General features: G+C 42.8%; 1 protein-coding gene across 1 annotated transcript in view; it reads left to right on the forward strand.

The window, feature by feature from the left end:
* dntt (deoxynucleotidyltransferase, terminal) overlaps positions 1-22123 on the forward strand; it is a gene marked incomplete at both ends in the record, with an annotated part of 103880 nt that continues 81757 nt past the window's right edge. Inside the window, 3 exons of the mRNA XM_083988488.1 lie at positions 1-194; positions 9469-9643; positions 12347-12445. Of these exons, the coding sequence (XP_083844614.1) occupies positions 1-194; positions 9469-9643; positions 12347-12445 (468 nt within the window). The remainder of the gene's footprint in view (positions 195-9468; positions 9644-12346; positions 12446-22123) is intronic.

A 22123-nucleotide genomic window follows, 5' to 3' on the forward strand; every position in this document is an offset into this window, starting at 1 on the left:
ATGTTCCACACTCCCATCCCGCCTCGCGTGAGGAAAAGGTCGCGACCGGTGGAAGCCGGCGTCCCCAGGCGTGAAGCGGTGAAGTTTGAGGATGTCAGGCTGTACCTGGTGGAGAGGAAAATGGGCTGCAGCAGGAGAAGCTTTCTGACCCAACTGGCCAGGTCAAAGGGCTTTATTGTGGAAGACATCCTCAGGTTGTAAAAAGCTTGCTATTTTGTTGTTCACTGACTGAGCAGGGGTTGGCGCTTAAAAGCTTTTCTGATTGTGGAGCTCAGGAGAATGCATTACTCTACAGCTCAGAGAGAAGCAGGAAGCAGGTTTGACTGTTTTTTCTGCTTGTGTGTGTGTGTGTTTTTTTTTATTTGCTCAGGTAGCAGGCAGAACAGTTTGACCTGGGCTTTCAGGGCCTTTATTTTAACCCTAGTGAAACGGCAGGTCACGATAACCACTTAGAGGCCTGTCTAAGTGCGGCTGTGCCTTTTGCTTCCAGGCTGGTAGATGCAAAATCAATTCACTGCTTAAATAAACGTTCATTTCTGGGCTGCAGAAGCAGAAATGATGCGAGTAATGTAATATCTATCTGTACACAGCCATCGCCGCTAAACCTGCAGCCCGGATATTCATAGAAACGACAGATCAGGCTGTTAGAGTGTTCCTCGAAGAAAACGAAAAAGTCAGGGCATAATTAAAGAGACCGGTCCTCCACTGAGATATTCATTATTACTTTGTGGCATTTTCTTTACAACTTCTCTCTTTTTAAAAAAAAAGAAGTTAAGGTTCAATTAGCTGGTTAGTGAGCCACTATTGACTCATGAATACTTAATTAAAGAAAGGCCAGGGCATCCATCCTGCCTCTGTAACACCTTAGTGGATTTTCCCCCTCTGAGCCATAACTCAGCTCCTACATAAATACGTTTAGGAAGGGAAGAGCAGGTCTAATGCAGCCGCAGCCTGTTGGCAGTGAGAGGACTTTAAAAGAAAACACCGGAGGAAAAGGTATCGGTGCCCACACAAACTTTATTTTAATGAGTTTGGTGAAAGTTTTCTGTTAAGTTGCACTTGAGGAGGGATTCTCGGTGAGCTCGCTCCCAGTGATGATGGATCCTCCATTGTGAAGTAATTACGGAAGCAGCGGGCCTTCTCTGTTTCCCCTCCATCTCCAGTTGAAAGGATCTTTTCAGTCCCACACTGTGAACACAGCAGAGGTCCTCGGCTTGACGTCCACAACAGAGGTTTCTTTCAGACTTGTCATACAGTTGATGCCACCTCCCATTTTTATAAGTTGACATTTTGTTATTGTGGGACTTTAAACTCAGGCGCTGATGAGCAGGTGTGTGTGTGTGTGTGTGTGTGTGTGTGTGTGTGTTTGTATGTTTGTGTGTGTTCCTCTGTTTCATTTTTAAGAACTAATATGACTTTAAGACGTTCACAGCGAGGGCTGTTTTCTCCAAATTAAAGTTACCTTAAGGATGAAATTAGCATATGATTTATATGTAGTCAAGGAAGTGTCCTCATGAGTTTAGTATAACCAGCAGGTGTGTGTTTGTGTGTTTGTGTGAGTGTTCAAATGCATGTCTAAGTGTGCCTGCCAGCCGTGCGCCAGCTTGGCCATGGCAGCATTCCCAGAAACACAGCTTGAGCGCTCCTACGGTTACACTTGGCTTGATACAATTGTTTGAAACCAACGACAGGAAGTGGAGCGTGCCTGCTTCAAACTGACATGAATTCTGCAAGTCGACAAAACTGATATCAGCTGCAGTTTGATAGCAACACCTCCCGTTATCTACACTTACACAAGTTATAGGCACGCTGCCTCCGGCATATGGTCTGATACACTGTGTGCATTCCTCTGCCCATGAATACATGTGCTGTCTCTCTCTCTCTTTTCTCTCTTACACACACACACACACACACACACACACACACACACACACACACACACACACACACACACACACACACACACACACACACACACACACACACACACACACACACAAACAAACACACACTGTCCTAATTTCAAATCTGATGCACTTGAACTTGGATCCAAATATCGACAAGTTTGTCCTGGCAGATTGATGAGCTGCAATAAATGCTCTTTCATGAACGGCAACACACACACACACACACACACACACACACACACACACACACACACACACACACACACACACACACACACACACACACACACACACACACTTATAACCATCGCTCTAAACTTTAAGCTCTGCTGTAGTTTCTGCTGTCAAGTGTTTGGTACAGTATGAATGTTAGTGTGATGAAGGACATATGCACCACTCTAATTTTTCACAGACAAAGATTTCAGGCAAAGACAAAGGCAGACTTCTAATTTCTAGGTAGTGACAATTTACAGTATTTTGTTCAGTGGCAATACAGCTGTTGCTAGCAGATTTAGCAGCTGTAGCTAGCTGCTTTCAACTAACTTTTTAAAGAGGAACTATGCTAGATTTTTATCCTATAGGCTAAAGCTACATTTGTACCTTAATCAGTAATTGTGATGGTTAAATAAATGACTTGTAACTTGTTTTTAGGGAGATTACGTAAGGCTTTCTGTGTTCAACCTGCCAAACTAACATAGTGGTGCCGCTGCCCCTCCCAATGTTAAAGCAAGATTTGTACCTTTATTAAATTAAAATTATTAATTTATTAAACAGCTTCAGAGTAATTGTGATGGTTAAATGACTTGTTATGGGGAGGATGGACGAAAACCAACCTTGCTGGTGTCCCAGTTCTCAATCTCAGCGGCACCGCGTAATCTCTTGTTTATGACAAGTAGTTTAAGACTGCACAGATATACACATTGTAAGACGTATATGATAAATAACTTTATCCACTGCTCCATAGATTGTTTTTTTGCGGGTTTCGTTGTAAACAAATGCACATGACCGGGAGGAGGGTTAGCAAAACAGCGGAAAAGTGATCGGACTTGCATAGTTCCCCTTTAAACAAGAACACTGAAAAGGGTCTCAACTATCACATGGTGCCTATGCACATGTCGTTCTAAGCAAACGGGTCAGAAAGGACATCAAATTAAAGAAAGGGGAGTGTTTTAAGTATGATAAAATCAGGTTACTCCGTTATAACCTTGTTTTACATATTACACACTGAAAGCACTGGCTTGATGTCATTAAATTTACATTATTATTGATTTAGTTTATCTACCATCTTCCATCTGAGTGAAGATGGCTCACAGGAGCAGCTGTGAAAGGCAAACAGATAAAACTCACTCTCGTGTATAAATCTTGTGTGGACACACTCGATCTCAGATCTTCCTGTTGTTTTTCACTTTCTGAAGGGATGGGAGGGTGGCCGCCGCCGCCGAACAGGACAGAGAGACGACTCCAGAGAGTTCTCCATATCAAAGCCCATTGACTTTAGCTCGTCCTTGTGTCTGGGCTCAGAGTCCCACTGATTCGGGGAAGCACAATCTGCTGCTGGGCTTGCATTTTAACTCATTTGCATGCCAATCTGCCGTTTTACATTCCGCGCAGCTACGTGTTAAGATAAGGATCCAAATTCAGCGGCTGGATTATATCTTGGTAAACATGGCAAAAGGATTGAGTGTGTTTTTTTTTCTTTATGATCCTCAATTTTGTTCCAACATAGCAACTCAACCTCGGAGGGAAATCAACCTGAGAGCCAAAACTCTATTACTGTGGTTAGACAAGTGTTCACGGTGAGGGAGTTTAAGCCTTTGTGCCCCTTAGATATCTCAAATGTGTATGTGTTGGAGGCTCTTTGTCCATGTCTTTGCACAGGGAAGGATTTCTATTTTTTAAACATGGACCATCAGCGTCTGGACTGGTATGCCAAACAGCTAGAGGATTAGTTTCGCCAGTGATTTGGTCAATTAGGCCTGAGCCTGAGCTCTGCTGGGACCTCCCTTAAGGAGTCTTTCCAGCAATTTACCCACGTCAGAAGAGAGGAAGAGGAGGAGTGTGGCGAGGGTAATTATGCACGGCTGGGTGCTCTGATTGGGTATGGTAGTTAGACTCTGTTGCAGCAAGCAGAGGGGAGGAGACCATGATAAAAAGTCTGCTGAAAGTCTCGGCGGAGCTGTAGAAGGCACTGGTTGAATGAGTTCAGCGATCAAACAGTGGAGGGAGGCACTGAGGGTCTGTGCTGATTGTTGTTCACCCAGTGTTGATCCCCAAACAGCACGGATAAGACCATGATGCCGAGATCTGAGCTGCATTTCAAAAGCAGCACTTGAACTGTTTTGCTTTCTGAAGGCTATTGAGACCAAGACAGGAAAGTTTTATTTTGTTAAATCCAACAGTACAGAGGAAGTCTTCTTGTTCCTGTGAAACATACTAATTAGTAGATGTGGAGTCAAGTCTTTTTTTTCTTCTTCTTAGATTTTGCAGAAAGAGAAACATAATTACTTAAATCAGTGACTATAAATTACTATTAGCAATTTATTTGAACTCACTTTTTTATATTAGAGATTTCTGTATTTGTCCTTTCTTATCTGAACTCAGTGGTTTGGTTTAGGGCGGGCCCTTTGGTAAATTAGTCATGTTTCTGTACCATAATCAGAATTTAGCAACTTTTTTTTTTTTCAAAATCAGTGGTTGAGCTACTGTGAGTCAAACCTGATAAAACCAGTTACACATTTGTCAGTGTTAAGTTTGAATCATTTGTCATAATGGATGATTAAATAGTCCTGCAGGGATGACTTATTTTTGTAGGCCAACCTGGAAGTTTAGTTTGATGATATAAGTCAGGGCTATTCAATTACAAATTCAGTGGGGCCAGATTTTAAAACCGAGACCTTAAGCTGGGCCGGACATTTTCAGCGGTCAATAAGAAGGTTATGACAAATGTGGGGCATTTTTAAAACCCAGCATTAGCTATTAAAAACAAATCTACACAGCCAGAAAAAAGAGAATAAGTCAATAAAAGTAGTAGTGATAGTAGTAGTAAAGGTGTGGCTGTTAATGCTTTGAATTGGAGGTTTTTTTTAGGAACTAAAAGTTTCCTGAGGCCTAGGCTACTGTCTGAGTTACTGAGGTTTACAGCAGGGGGTTATGTAAATCACTAAATGTAGCCTAGTCTTAAAATTAGGCCTAAAGATGAACAAAGATTTCTTTTCTAACATATTTTGATTGGTGAAAAACAAGGAGCAGAAAGCCATTTGGGGCAAAAGTATTTGATTACGGATTATTCCTTTGAAAAGTAGCTATCCTAATCAAGTTACTGTTCTGATTCCATTGCAAGTAGTATTTAGTTTCGTTAAAATTAAAATATTGGTTATTTATTAACCTACTATTGATTCCCTCAAAAAGAGAAGAAAAAAAAGGACAGCGGAGCGTGGCGTGCTGTCACTGCGCTGGACAGTGCTCATGTCTGAAAGGAGTGGAGCGACTGGTAGAGTATTAACCAGCCACCACGGTTTATTGTTGGCTGATGGGAGGGCTGAGGATCGGTCAGCGTGCTCTCCAGAAACACCGTGTCGTGCCGCAACGGCCCGCTGTGGAGTGTGAGGTCCGTCGGTCCCGGACGGACGGGGAGACTTGTCTCTCGCTGACCTGTAGCGCTGCGCACCACAGGACCACGGAGGGCAGCCTCGGCCTCGGCCGTCCGGACGTCCGCCGCGGCGAAGCCTCCCGCTCCGTGACGAGCTGCTGTGGCCCGACACGGTGTTTCTGGAGAACACGGTGACCGACCAAGCCTCAGTTCTACCGGTAACTTTCAAAACAACGCACTGACTGGGTGGGTGGGTTGCGTGTTGCTAGGCTGCGTTGAGTGGTGCATTCACTGTCTGAACTACAGTGGGTATTTGGAGTTCTCGCAAAACGTGTTTCCCTCTGTGTCTTTTTTTTTTTGGGGGGGGGGGGGGAATTGAATAGCCCTGATATAAGTCATAAGCTGATGTTTGGCCATGACATAGACATGAAAAAGATTCCTGCCCCTTCTTCAAAAGCCCTGTATCTCATAAACGTATTTATAGTTTGCACAAGTGTGAAGTTTACATAACTAAGAGTGTTAGGGTTAAAGCAGATATCAGCTTCACGGCCGTTTCGGCTAATGCTGCGTTCAAGGCAGGCTTTTGAAACCGTAAGTTACAGCTTCAAGTCACAACTACGACTTGGTAGCGTTCCAGGTAACCCGTAGCTCGTGTTTTTACCGTCCTGTTGTCTGTGAAAGTTCCCTATAGAGATTGCCAGCGTGTCGTCATCATGACGTATTCCCGGCGGGGAACGCAAAGCATTGTGGGAATCTATGGCACAAACAAACGCGCCAGACTTTGAATTTGTGGAGGCAAGAACGCCAGTTTCAAATATCTACTGCTCTGGTTTGAAGATGCCGTCAACCTGCTGTGTTGTGAATTGCAACAGTCGTTCGCACGATAGACAGGGCAAAAAGATCCGCAATGGACTTTCGTTTTTTTGTTTACCAGCATGGAAAGTTGGGCAGCAGGTTAATGTCAGCGGACCACACCTTATGTTCATAGGGATCCAGCCCTTTGATTGTCTTTATTTTGTCCTCGTATCGTTTCTTTGCGGCTGGATTTAGTTTTAGGCGGTATGGTTATTTGTTGTTTCCCTTTGCCCGCTGCATTGTGCCAGTTAATTCTGTTTTTTTATTGTAGGCTACTTTTGTTATTATTTAGGGGAGCGCCGGGTCGATTGATACACTTTTCATTTAAACGTCTTTTTCAAAGATGACGTTATGTACACAAACATTTTTATCATGTGATCAACAACTCACATGTGTATTCTCTTAGTTACAAGTGTAATTTAACACATATGTTGGATGATCGCGCTGTTTTATAACTTTGAACGTAAGTTGACATTTGTCTCAAACGCCCCACCTATGCGGGTCGTTTGAGACACAGAGGAGGGGCGGTTGAAACAGCATGTTTTAAACAGAAACTACTGTCATTACTCCCGTTTTTATGCAGCATATCAGACAACATACTAGTGTACTAGTTATTGCCAAAATGTCACATAATTTCTCACAATATAAATAGGTCAAATAAATATTTTTGTCCCGTGCGTAATTGTCAAGATCCGCATTTCGATTAAACTCGCCTTTCTTCTTTTGTACGAGTTGTTGGACAACTGCATTTTCATTTCATTTACTTATTTCCCTGCCCTAAGTCATGTTTATGGATACACAGTTGAACATATTGTCATTTTACCCTCGGCATTTTCCCCTCACTTTGCTGAATATCTGTTGATTCACGTCATAAACACGAACATTAAAAATATGTGGTGTTTATTAAAAATACATGTTGTTCATTAAAATCGGTTGTTGTTCATTGCAAAACAGTTAGGGTATTAATTTGGTGATTTATATACAGATATTGATCGCGCAGTGTGACCACAATCACTACGCACGGTGGCGTGAGGGACATTTGAAACAGCTGTATCAATCGTCCCTGCAGCGACTACTGACACTTCAACCTGTTTTGCCTCTAAACTTCAAAACTATGACATTGCTACATTAGGACCTGTTTATGTACGAATTCATCTGTTGTTAGGTCATATTATTATTGCATGAAACACACAATACAACTTTTGATCACAAAAAAACTACAGCACCTAACATTTTACTTTCCGTAGTCAAAAACAGGTTCGCGCTAATAACTTTTGAATGGCGTGACGTAATTTCACAAGCTTTCCCAGGATTGGTCGGTGTTGAGTGCTGAACATAGTGACAAAATCTGACGGTTCAAGCTTGTGTGGTTTTCGAGGAAATCGCTGTGTATCAATCATCCCGTGTCTAGCGCGCTATGTAGATCGGGGGAAATTGGCCAAAGATACCCACAATCCTTTGCGTTTCTGATGACGTAGCCGCCCAGTTGGTCACGTGTCTTGGCAAACTTCCGACCCGTGAACTCGTACCAGATCGAACTGGTATGACTTCACAGGAAGGAAAAACACAAAGTACGAGTTTCTTTGAACGCACCATGAGTTAGCAGCCCCCGCCCTTGTCAGGCATCAATTGGTCCTCGTGCTACGTCACCACATTCACGCGCATCCCTTGGCTGCACACACAGCCCTTCATGCCGTTCTCTCTCCTCATTGGATAACACTTGTATCCCACAAGGAAAATTTTCTCCTCGGGTTACAGCAGAGCAGAGTGACGGAGAGACTCGTGTTTAGGCTGAAATACTTCATGTAAGTGATTGCTGACGGAAAATAGGACTATTTAGGACTTATATTAACAAAAACATTCCACTGATATCTGCTTTAACTTTTCAGATTTAGTGATGACATTTAAAGGAGAATTCCGGTCATTTTCTAAGAAATGCTCTACAGCTCTAGGTTCCAGAGTGCGACCATAGGAAAAAATCCTAGAAAAATATGTGCAGACCGGACCTAGCTCTCCTCCACTGCAGTTAAACAGTGAAGTAATGGGGGCAGTTCTTCCAGTGTTTCCTCTAGGATTTTAAACTTAAACTTAAAACATATAATGCTCAAAATATCACTACAAATGCTTTGCAACATCCACCAGTTCCTTACCACACAACACTGACTGTGCATAACTCTGTTAATATGAGAGAGCTGTGTTTGTTAACTGTTTTATCACGTAGCTCTGTTCATGCTGGCTTCCTTGGTAGACCTTACTAATCGACTGTCGATTGACCACTGGCAGTGTTGTCTGGTAAGGAACTGGTGGATGTTGCAAAGCATTTGTAGTGATATTTTGAGCATTATATAGAGGCCAAAGCCGCGGTTAAAAAAACTGAAGTAATCACTGTTTAACTGCAGTGTAGCGCAGCTAGCAGGAGGAGAGATAGGTCAGGGCTGCACATATTTTTCTCAGATTTATTCCTATGGTCGCACTCGGGGAACTAGAGCTGTAGTAGCGTTACTTAGAAAATGACTGGAATTCTCCTTTAATGACCCTGACAACCTGTGCTGTCTCTGTCCTTTTTGGAACCCATGTAACAGAAAGATACAGAGAGCTTAAGAAAATCCCAACGGTGGTATTTAATGTTATATTTTATATTGTAGAATAAAATGTGAAAATGTCCTGAGCTTGTGTTAACCACAGACCAGTGTGTCATCTAACTAGGGCACCAGAAACTCATTTTAAGGTTTTCAAACTTATTACTGCAGAACTAAAGTTTTAGTGTTGTTCTTCTTTTGTTTAGTTTTTTGGACCCTCTAAAAACTCACTGTACACTATCTGCCTAGCATCGAGTGTCAGAGAGAGTTAGAGATTAGCTGGTTAACAGTTACACATTTAGAAGCTAAAGATCTACAGTAGATGTTTGTGTCAGATGTTGGTGAAGACCAAAACACAGCTCAATTTGCAAGATGCCCTGAACCCTGTCTCCAGAAAATTGCAAATTTGTGTGTGCAACAGTTTGCTATTAAGTCAGACATATGAACTTCAAAATCAATTTTATATCCGTCGAATGTTCACATTATTTAACGTATATATATATATTTAAAAAAAAAATCTTTTCTTCCCCTGTTACAGCGATGTGGTCACTCACATTGTGTCAGAGAACAGCCAGGCTGCATCGCTGTGGACGTGGCTTAAAGGTCTGGAGCTGAAGGATCTACCCAGCGTGCACGTGTTGGACATCAGCTGGTTCACTGACAGCATGAGAGAGGGGAGACCTGTTGCTGTGGAGACCGGACATCTCATTCAGGTTCGTGTGTGTGTCGGCAGCTAACAGAGGAAATACACAGGCAGATGTAGAGGAAGCACTAGGTGGCACTAGGAGCCAAACAGGAAGTTGTTTATGTAGCACGCCAGGGAAGGCACTCAGTGCTTGATGCTTTGAGGAAACACAATATTTTATTACTTTTTATGCAGGAAATGAACATTGTGGTATTTTTATATATATTCCACATCTACATGTAATAAACTTCCTCTCTTCTCCCTCCACATCTCTGAAGTCTGCCTCCTGACAGCGAGTACAAATCTCACTTCCCTCTGTCTCTGCTCGCAGTTCCATATTTCACCTCGTTTATAGCAACAGAAACCTCCCACATATTGCACAATAAACCCATCAGCTGGATGTCAGGGCTCTGAGGAACGCCTCTATGGGAAACGCATACACACACACACACACACACACACACACACACACACACACACACACACACACACACACACACACACACACACACACACACACACACACACACACACACATTCACATTCACACACGTGTTGTTCCCTTATGGATGGAACTCTGCGGGCTTGGCGACATATGGATCCAAAATAAAGAAACATGTGGTCTCTATTTCCCCCCACAGTGGAGAGAAAAAAAAAAAGAGTCAACCTGCGGAGTTTGCCAGGTTCCATCTATGTTTCCTCCTAACAGCCTGTGACGGCGTTAATGGCCACACTGACATTCTCTGTGCCCCCTCCTTTTCTCTGGCTCCAGCGTTGTCTCCACGTAGCCACGTCAGTGCGGCACATCAGCGGCGGCATGCTTTTAGTGGGCCGCATCATTAAGTGACAAGGCTAATGATGCCATGCTGGCATTTATTGACCCATCTCCCCAGGTAACCACGAGCCAACCTCTCTGCTTGCATTTCGCGGTTCCTCTCTCCACTTTCCGAAGCCAACAAGGTAATGCGCGGAGGCATTTATCTGCGTGGCGCTGGGAGATTGTTTTTTATGAGAGATAAATCCATTTAAGGGGTCTACCAGGAGATAAAATATTCCCCAAACAGGCTACTTCTCAGGCACATTTGCCTGCAGCTTGTCGGGAAATGCTATGTGTTCCACAATCATAAATATTCTAAAGCAAGTTGCGGAAGAATTTCGAGCATTAAACCCATTGAAATGTAACGCTTTCCATTACTTCTTGCTTCGCAGAGAGGCTGCTCGGCCTGTTTAAGTGGAGAGGTGGTGAGATGTAAGAGTATGCTGCTTAAAAGGAAGAAAAATGGAAATGATTGCCAGGGGTTTAAGGGTTTCATCTGGCTCGTCGTGAGCATGTGTCTGCCTTCACTCTGTGGTTAGCAGACAGGTGGGCTGGGCGTCTGAGGAGGCTGTGTGTGGGTAAGTGCGTGGGTGGCGAAGCCAAGCAGACTCCCTTAAGAGGTGGACCCTCTGTGACCTTTGACCCACGCTCATCAGCCTGAGAGGATTTCATTTACCCACCTGAGCGCTCCTCCTCAGCCTGGTGTGACAAGGCAATCACCAAGGAGGGAAAGAAGAAGCCTGAGGTGTAGAGGAGGGTGCAGGAGCGGTCCCACAACCTTTTCATCTCAGCAGATGGTACGTGGAGAAACGAAGCTGCAGAGTGTAGGCTGCACACGTTGGTTTAGTTACATCGAAGCTAAACAGCAAAAGGTGGAGGGGGACACAGGAGAGAAGGCCATGTGGGGATAACGCTGCCGCTGAGATCAGTCTGAGAGCTTTAGCTGCCACAGAGTTATAGGCCTGTAAAATATCCACGCCCAGATGGGGAGAACCTGCCTCTGCATGCTGATGCACAGGCATTCGTCTCCATGGACCCACAATACCATATTGGATTAAACAAACTGCAGCTGAGGTGGAAAAGTGAAGGAGAACCTCCTGTTGTATTTAGAAGGAGCTCAGTAAGGGAGTTTTTTTTAAGGTAGCTTTACTTTTTGATTGGCAGAAAAATTGTGCTGTGAAATATATTCAAAGTTATTCTTTTTTTTTTTTTCCGGGAGAACAGGAAGGCTCCTGGCAGAGAATAAATGATGAACATTTTTTGAATCCCATACTGATTGATTCAGCCCAGCAGTGTGAGAGGAACCAGGTCTTTTCATTATCTTTCTGAAACATCCCTGTTCCCTCTGCAGCATCGATCCCATTCAACACGGTGCAGCGACAGTGTCTCCATCTTCCTCTTTCTCCTCTTCCTCCCACCCCACTCTGTATCATTCTCCTACCCATTCCATGGGTAATTTTATGGACACAATGTTCCCTTTTGTGATGTCTAATTGTCTGCAAGAATATTAATATTACATTGGTAATCCTTTTGACACATATATTACAAATGGGGGAACCATTTCTTCATAGAATGAAAAGGCAATTTACAGGAGGCAAATTGGATGATGGCAAGCAGATTTGTAATGCCACGGGATAGGTAGTGTAATGGATTTGGATGCCACCAGACTGTGAGATGAGTGTCATTAGCCTGTTGCCCTGGAGACACACAGTCATAAAAATAACTTCTCCTAGGCAAATGGCTACATTTTTATGTAATTCAATTTGAACGCTTGGCTCCGCGCTAGTCAGGAATAACCTAACACTCGTTTACACATTTAGCCTGTCAACAGTTTGCAAAGGCTCCGAAATTTGAGATGATATATGACATGGCACGTGTGTGTTTGTGAGTCCCTGCTTGTTTCGTTCTACACAGGACGCCCCGCCAACATCTCCAGGAGGGTCTACACCCCGGGTGTCTCAGTACTCCTGCCAGAGGAGGACAACCACAGAAAACAATAACAAGATTTTCACAGTAAGAAAGTGTTTTCTCACCGCGCTCTGCACACAACTGCACTTTCTCATTTTGGCCCACCAGAGGTTGTACAATGCAAAAAAAAAAAAAAAAGCTCCCTAATCTGTTCTGCTCCACCTGGATGGATGACTCGCTTGGCTCACCGGCGCTCTGACACAGCTCTCCACAAAATACATTAACCTGCAAATGAGCAGCATCTGCAGCTGCGGCACGTCTGAGGTGCAACAGCTGACATGCCCACGATCCCTGGCACGGAGGGTTGGGAGGGTGTGTGTGTGTGTGGGGGGGGCTGGCAACGGACACGCCCCGAGGCGCCATGCGCTACGCCAAGATGGCCGATGGACGTGACACTCCTCACAAGTAATCGTGGATCTGTCCCTCTGCCATCTGGTCGGGCAGGAGCGGGTGAGGGAGGGGCGGCTGAGGAAGGGACACTCCAGCTCCTGCACACTGTGGGGAAGCAGCTAATTGGCTGATTGGTGGAGGTGTTGATGAGCGTGAAAATAAGAGGGAAACAATGTCACACCCGGATACTGGCCACATGAACAAGTGAACGGTGAGAAACCAGGAATTGAGAACAAGCCGCAAATGTGTCAACCGAACAAACAATAAAACAGAAGTGTGAAGATTGGGCGCGACCTAGATTTTTGATAAGCGATTTATCAATACGAGCATTTATTAGACAACAGTGCCACACAGTTTCCAGCTTCATCAATATGAAGCTTTGCTGCTTTTTTTTTTTGTCATAGTCAATGGCCCGACTGGGCTTTTGGAGCAGTTTGACGTCCCTTTGGGAAATCCTGACAGACGTGATATTTTCTGAATTTATTTTTATAGCCTGAACAATTAATCTAGAAAATGATTAGTCATGAAATAATTGAAAGATTAAGCTATAATTAAAACAGTAATCACTTGTAAGTTTAACAGCACGGCTGAGACCTCTCGCAGCATTCACCGTCTCTGAAAGAAGAAAAAAAAGAGAACATACTGAGAAATGCATCGAAATTGGTTTTCTCTTTGCAATTCATTCATTTCCATTTTGCTTGTTTTGATGCTATTTTTGGCTCAGAATATGAAACCGAGGGTCTGACATGTGCAATTCCACTGAGAAGTGACTGGCAAACCTGTGTGTGTGTGTGTGTGTGGGAGTGGGAGTGTGGAGACCTGCTGATGAGCTTCTGTAAGACCTATTAAGCACAGCTTACTGAGGGCTTGTTTGGCATCTGTTCCATAATGACTTTCTACTTCCCACTGACGTTAAACATACATAATAGATGCACATGCATTTACAGATACTCACCCACGTGTCTTCGCACACATGTGTTGAAACTCTCACACGCTCACGCACACATGCACAGCCATGTTTGTTCATGTGGGCATGGAGATACTGTATGTGCGCACCCACACTGGTCTCACCTGGGGGAGGGCTGCTGTTCAATGTCTTATCCTCTCTTTCTTTCCACATTAACTTCATAATTAGCAATCCCCCCTCAATTTCCCTTCTCCGTGATCAAGTAATTATCTCCACGTAACGCCACATCAAAGACGGCGCTCTGATGAGAAACAAAGCTCGCACTACAGTAGATGTGGTCTTGAGGAAGGCAAAGGGAACACACTCACACGGTAGACAAACTCAATTACTAGTAGCATCTAACTTGAACTGAAACAGAACATGTAGTTGCCTTCTACTCAGATCATAAAATCAGATCACATGACGTAGCTTACTGTGGCAGCGATAATGAGCGGTGAGCAACGGCTCCACAGCAGTGATCAACAATGTTGTAATCACCGTGAATACATGTCTGATGAAAAAAACCTCTGAAGTCGCACAGGTACTTTAAATGCCTGTAAATGTGTGAATGTCTCTATTGATTGCATTTGTGTACTGTCTGTGAGACAAATCATTACTCATATGAACAAATGATGTCATCTTTAACAAAGAGCTTGTTAGTTTCTTGTTCTTTTTCAGGTTCAGAGAATGAAAATATTAGAGAGAGAGAGGTGTGTCCGAATTTTCACTGGTACTGTGCAACAACTACGTGGGTGGGATTGGGAATACACATTCACATGCACAAACAAGTGAGGTCACAGTTAGGATACTTGTGACCGTTACCAGTAAACACAATTATTTTACTTTTTGATATATTATCATTATAAGAACTTTGATTATTGCTTATTCGCTAAAATATCTGAATCCATAACAGAAAGCTCCCATAGATATTATTATAGAATATGATAGATAGATGGATAGATGGATAGATGGATAGATGGATAGATGGATAGATAGATAAGTCTTTATTGTCATTGCATAACAACAATACAACAAAATTAGACCACAGTACCCCCTCTATACAGAACAATGCCAACAATTGTATCATAAACCCCAGGATAAAGTTGAAAGTGAAAGAGAAGCTACAGAAGCTTGCGGAACAAACAGAAGTTGGTCCCGGGACTTTAAACAAACACATCTGCAGCATTTTGGGAAACACACTTGTTCACTTTCTTGGCAAGAATTACATGAAAAAAAAAGGTCCTGCTCTCGTATCTGCACTTTAATTATGGCGCCTAAGCTAAGCAACAACAATTTCAAATTGAACCATGGCTTGTTTTGGTCGTCTTACCCAAGGACAAACAATAAACCTGTACAATTTTCGCCACTATCAAAAACCAATTTATTTAATCAACCAGACCAATTTATTTTTTTTACAAAGATACAACGTTATTAAGGCAAATACATAAAACCCAGGGGCTTGTAATGATGTGCGTGCGGTCGTGTGTATGCCGTTTGTGCTTACCACTGTACGTGTGGAGTGATTCATTAGACAGTCGGAGGAGGAAGTAACCTGCAATGATTTTTTTAGGATGGAGGGATGTGGGGGGAGAGAGATCCGGAGGCCAGCGGGGGGTGCAGGAGGAGGGGGAGGAGGAAGTTAGGTGTTGCGGAGAGGTGTCAGGATCAGGAAGAGAGGATGAGCATCATCTCAGCAACAGCACCCCAGTGAGGTGTCAATCACACACTGGCAGCAAGAAGCCCTTCATTCCACAGCCGTGCACTATTGATTTATTCATCCCTGCTCCCTCTTTATCCCTCACCATCTCCGCCTCGCGCTCTCTCTCCCCCCTGTACCACTTCTTCCTTGCCTTTTATTTGTGTCTAACACCACTCCGTCACCCCCCATACCCCATTCTATCTCACTCTGGTTACCTCTTGCTGTCTTACTCTCTCCATGACTGGGAAAAAAAACCACAACTCTTTATGCAAGTGATCACAAACAAGTCAAACTCACACCTTCCCTTGTCGTCATTCTGCTTCCCTCCTCTCTAGTCCTCTGGCGTCTAATGGTGCTCGATGACACGGAAATTGACATTTGTGTCTTGGTTGATTGACATGCAGCAGTGAATGTCTTTTCTCTAATGGCGAACGCATACTCCCGTAGAAACACAGACAGAGGCACACGCACTATGACAGATTAAATGAAGAGAGGCAAAGGAAAAGTTTATTGGGAAAGAAGTACAGAAAGAAAGGGCTAAACATGGGGGAATGTGTTTCCCTGCAGCACAAGGCCTCCAATGCACTGATAGCAGACATGCCACGGATGAGGAGCTGGGCGGACGGGGGTATGGGTGCACTGAACCTTAAACACATCAAATTGATTCCTTCCATCCCCCAGCGGAGTTAGCATTCACAACTTAAAGAGCCAACAAACAAAAAGCTATAAGGATCAGAAATGGGTCACGCGCCGCTGCTTCGTCAGTACTTGTTTGGTTTGTTTTGGAAAGATGTATGGAGGTTTGCTTTTGCCTCGACTAAATCATGTTAAAATTCACATTAAAACGCCTTGAACTTTTCTTTGAAGGTTTTCATAGAAAACAATTTAGATACCCATGCTTTTCATCATTTGAGGTAAATCTTAAAATTAAATGGGAAAAAATCCAGAATTATGCCGTATACTCATTCATTAGATATGAGATAGATTAAAATCCATCTCCGAGCTGTTAATCGTGTTAAAACTCTTCTCAGTGGGTAATTCTGACCTCCTTTCATGGTTTCTCTTTGCTCATGCAGTGAGATGGGCTGCTGTGCGAACATGACTCGCAGGCATGTCCGTGATATCCGATGGCGGGGGGTAAATCGGCGTGCTATATCAACGTCCCTGCGCACCAAGTCCCCCCCACCAGCTTTAACTCCTGATTAATTAGATAAATGCATATGCAGGGTGGGCTTTCAGGCCTGCAGTGCTGATTTCATGCAGTTGCTACAACAACATGACAGTTGACAGATTTGCTTGCTGCGTGTGCACCAGTTCTTAAAATCCTGTTTTTCTATGGTTGAGAGAGAATTAGGAATAACACCTTTTACCAATGTGTTTCAGTCATTTCATCCACTTAATTGCAACATAGATGAACAAAACGCAACATTTGTAGCGTCAATAGAATCACTTTTGACATAAAGAAATGTCGTCGTTATCACAAGTTTGCTTCCATGACATTAAACCTGAAATATAAAATATAATATATATTTTTTGGGCCACTTGGGGGCAGCACAACAAACTGTAAGCGCAACACTGAGATAGTTCACATTGTAGGTTGATTGTGTTAGCAACATTTTTCCTATTTGCACAATCAAGTGGCACAAACAAGATTGTTTGGAATACAAATATCTGTTCCTTTAGCTGCTGAATGCCCACTCACTAACTGCTTCCCTTCTGGGCCTTTGTTTTGGTTTGGCTTTGAGCAGGTAGGCCCTACTGGACTGAACTGTAGAGATTTATATTTCTCTGTTGGTTTCTCCCAAAGCTGCCAGTGTTCAGTATGAAGAAACACACTGCTGTGAATTGATTTCTGTACAAATAGTATTTCAGGATCATTTGTAGCCTATTGTAAGCTTGGCTAAACGCTATCTTTAGCTTAGCTTAGTTTTGCTATATTAGCAAAGACTAGAAAACAGTCACACATTTGTTAGAGTGAATAATGTATTTCACCTATATTTAATAGGTGTTTGTTGAGATTATTATTAATTTAATAATAATAATCTGTTATTTTAATTCCTCTTTTATCAGAGAGGAAACAAGGGAATGGATGCTAATCTGACTGTCAGCATTACGGTTTATTGCTCCTCAGAGAAGCTTGTGTTCATGTTATTATGTATTTCTACAGAGTGTCTGTTTTTGATGATGCACAGTTTACCCTGTGGTCGTTATCAGTCAGTAGAAAGAAAACCCAAACCAGACATTTCCAGACCATCTTCCTGTTACACACCCTGCACACTAAACACTGCTACAACAGAAGTGTGCCCTATCACCTATCCAATTATGAGCCTGCTTCTCCTATTTGTCGCCTGCTGTGAGAAGAACCCAACTGTGCGTGTGTGCCTGTATGCTGTTCTATGTGTGTACTGGGATGTAAAGGGTCGTTTGCTTTCCATGTGCTGCAGTAAACGGGTCATTGCGTCTCCTGGGTGAGCTGGACTAGAGTCTGCTGCTCACTGACCTGAGGCTGCGCGTCTGCACAGGACTGAGCTGCTGGCGCAGTGACCTCAGACTGGAGGAGAGAGGAGACAACGGCATGAATATGGCCGAGTTTGTCCCGAGGTTTGGTCACACATGGGCTGCATACCGGTCCTGGTACTGGATCTAGAAATCCTCAGTGTGTAGTGGCGCTCAGTGTTTGTCCTTCAGGCTTTGTGTCATATCAGCTGGTTTATCATCTGTATGGTATTTCACTCATGAATTTCTGGTGTCATTATTATTCTTACTTTTAAACATAACTAATTCATGCATTACATAAAGGGCAGAGCAGTATGCTGTTGACCCAAATGTCATAAGTGATTACAGACTCATTTCTAAGCTCCTTGTGCTATTTAAGGCTTTGGAGAAGATGCTTCAAGAACACACAACAATGATTTTATCCTTGAGTGAAATGAGCCTGTTGATTTGTTGTCTGTCCTTAGAGCTATAGATAGATAGATAGATAGATAGATAGATAGATAGATAGATAGATAGATAGATAGATAGATAGATAGATAGATAGATAGATAGATAGATATAACTTTATTCATCCCGATGGAAATTCTTCTGCCAGGATGCTCCAAACGTATTAAACAAATTTGTGATAAACTCGTAGCATGATTCTCGCAGGAATCATACAGTCTCATTTGCACAGCGAATCAGCAGCACCTGAAATCCTCTATCACTTTCTATTTCCTAAGGTCAGGGTTAATACCACACTGTTGTGACTTACGGGGGACACTTGAACAGAACCGGGCAGCTGTCAGTGTTATTAGTACCGTAGTAGCACCTGTGGATTTCACACTATGACAAGTTAAAATGTCAGCAGTGAGAACCGACTACAGTATAATGGCTGCCAAGCCTGAAAAGGTGGTCAGAATAGGTAAAAGGCTCTAAGTGAATCAAGCGTTGAAGGACAGTTTTACATAGGCGCATGGTTGGATGTCCAGATGGCCGGGCATTAAAACATTTCCAGGTGACTACTCTCCAACTGTTTCAAGTCATGTCACCATCACTTTCTTCTAACCTTCTAACCTTATGATGACAACCTTTAACTGCATAAAGGATTTTAGTCACTGAACGTCTGGCTCTTAAGTTCCTCTCCCAGCCTTTCCCTGATGTCCTGTGTTTACCTTAGAGCATCAGAGAATGAGTGATCAGTGATTTTTTAGACTTTATTTAGAGGTTTTCCCAGTTTTAACGACCTGGTCTGTTATTTTGGAGAGGAGGAGACTTGTGTAGATAATTTGACTCCTGGTAATAATTTCATGAACAATGAACACAGAGGAACCCTAACCTCAAAATAAAATAGCAGCGAGTTGTTTAACAATGAACACAACTCCCATGATCCCATGCTAATTCAAGACATCATCACTCTCATGTCTTTTGTTATTGTTTCAATGGAGAGATCCCAGTAGAAAAGTGCATTGCCCTTGCTGTTCATTACCATCTCCTTTAAATAAATTAAAACCTCATCTTCAAAGCATGATACACAACTGTAGCTCACGTGGACGGGCAGCAGCGGCCGCCTCCACCCGAGGCCCCTGGGGACTATGTTCACCCAGCAGGACATTATTAGTGCAAAACCCTGTTAGAGTCCTTATTTTTCAGGAGTTGGTTAAACAAAATCACTCAAATAGCAAGCTGAACTAGTGCAGCACTGTTTGAAGTTACGAGAGGTGTAGTGGTGTGGGTGTAGTTAACAACATGATTGTGTATGACACTATTAATGCTAAACTGCTGGACTATTCTTTTATAGTTCTCCACCAGAAGTTCTTGTTGAACAGTGTCTGAGACCTCCTCTCCTCACACCTTTTCAACATTGTCAGATTCACCCCTCCCTCATTTACAGATTGAATTAGTTCTGACACCAACATTCACACATTTCTGTACAGAAACACTACAAATGCCCTCTAGTATAGACTGAAGGTGTGATCTCCATATTTATTTATTTATTGTCTATGGATATTCTCATTCATCCAGATCATTGTTCTTTTCTGGGCAAATTGAATCGTATAGGCAACTGGACTTGTATTTGTCTGGGAAGACGTTTCGCCTCTTATCCAAGGGGCTTCATCAGTTCGTACGCAACAAGTCTCACTAGTCCGCACTAGCTAGACAAAGACAGTGGACCCAGGTATTTAACCTCTGTGGGAGTAGTCACCAGAGATATTATTTACTGTTAATTATTACATGATACCTATGTCTATTATAGGAAATTTGATTTTATCTATTTGGAAACACTTCTGACGCGGACGGATGACACATGATACTTCCTAGTTGTATTCAAGCCAAACCTGGCCGTAGAGTCTGTAGGATATTCATTAAAAAACAAAATATAGACTTATACAAAATAAATCCCGCTTAATGATCACCTATGGGCTTCTACTCATGTAGAACAACGTTTCCGGACAGGGAGTCGGTGTGTTTGTACCAATGACAGAGTGCAGGTGAAGTTGGGAGTGTGGTGCCGTGAGCTTGTATAACAACTACCACCAACAGAGCGACGGAACGCCTTCAGGCTGAGAGAAATGGTGGATACACACTTAACAAAGGAAAGGAATTACAGTCTGGGCGAGGCGCTGGAGCATCGGATCCATACCAGGCCATCGCTGGCAACGGAAACCTTGAAGGCTGCGCTGTGACAAGTAGGCTACAGTAGGAGGGCTGCTGCCATGATGAGCACGGAAGTCTAAGGTTGTGGCCGAGCCCTGGACGCCCTAGCTCTCCACCCGGGACGAACTGCCGGGCCACCGAGCCACCTGAATAGAGCAACCAACAACAGCCAGCCAGCAACAGCCGAGTATGCTCCCAGCGCTTCACTTGGGCTCTATTTCTTTTTCTTCGCTGCAAAGTGTGTATTGGCAATTTCTCCTAGCTTGATGGCATCCAGTCGCTATCTTGGGAGTAGTAGCAAATATTTAAAAGAGAACATTGAAGGACGAAGTGGCGAAGGGTTCAATGTGAACAGCAGTAGAACATGGTTCAGTCAAATTGAATGTTGTGTTTACAAACTGCCATGAACAAACCAACAGACTCTACCTTTGAACTTAAATTCACGGAATACTGGCAAATAAGACTTCTCTTCTTGTGTTTTGATTTACTACAGTACTATATGCAGCAGTATATGTTCCTTTGTTTCTCTACTTATTTTCAGCAACATACTGAAATTCCAGTAATTATGACGTGTTCACAGCCGGACAGTTTTTTTAGTGCACTGTGATGACACTTTTTTTCAGGTATCAATAATTTGCAAAAACATTAGCTGCACTCAGCTGTATGGTCGGTATAAGGTTACTTTGAATTTACAGTTTTTAAGTAAGCATTCAGCTGAACTCACAATAACATCATTGCCGTTTTGTCAGTCTCTTTCATGCAGGTTTGACTCTTTCAAAGTGCACCACTTCATTCAGCCCTTTGGGTTTGACCCTTTGTAGTGAGAACAGGTGGCTTTGCTTATGAGCTTTCTTTGTTGCACAAAAACTTCATTTTATCTAAAAAGCAGCTTTGCACAGCTTCAGAGCTCCTTCATCATTATTGTTGATGCATGGAAATGGACTGATTTTAGATACAGAATTTGAATTTAAATAATGATGGAAGTAGTTTTTTTTTCTTGTTCTTTTTTTAAACCATGCTGGGTTTGTATTAATAATACAAATGGCAAGAAGGGAGCTTCTGCTTTAAGGTTAATAATAACGCTTGTGGGTTGGGCCAATTTTTTTTTGTAGGAGGCGTGCAGAGTACCAAATTAAAAGGACATAGTGAGATGGCACATCAACTCGAAATTCAATTATCACATTTCTCTCATTTAGAGAAGCACATAACACTAAATGCTTGGGGGTGTTGGCAAGAATATGTTTTCATGCAGTGACACATTAGCATTTGGAGTTATATGCGTTTATGAGTGAAATGTGATAATTGTACAAAGTCACTTTTGAAATTGTAAATGTACTGTAGGTTCTTTTTTTCTTTTTAATCAGGTTGAGTAAATATTCACACACTGTTCTGTTGTCATATTATTTGCTATTTGTTGTAATACATTAGCTTGGTAAAACAAACATATCACCCCATAGTAAGATTTTTATTTTCTTGTTCCAATAAGATGCAGCTTGTTTCTTTCAGGAAAGGAAATGATGTTTTCATGTTGCAGAGACAAAACAGAAAAACAGAG

The sequence above is a fragment of the Trachurus trachurus genome (assembly GCF_905171665.1).
Source record: "Trachurus trachurus genome assembly, chromosome: 15".
Lineage (NCBI taxonomy): Eukaryota > Metazoa > Chordata > Actinopteri > Carangiformes > Carangidae > Trachurus > Trachurus trachurus.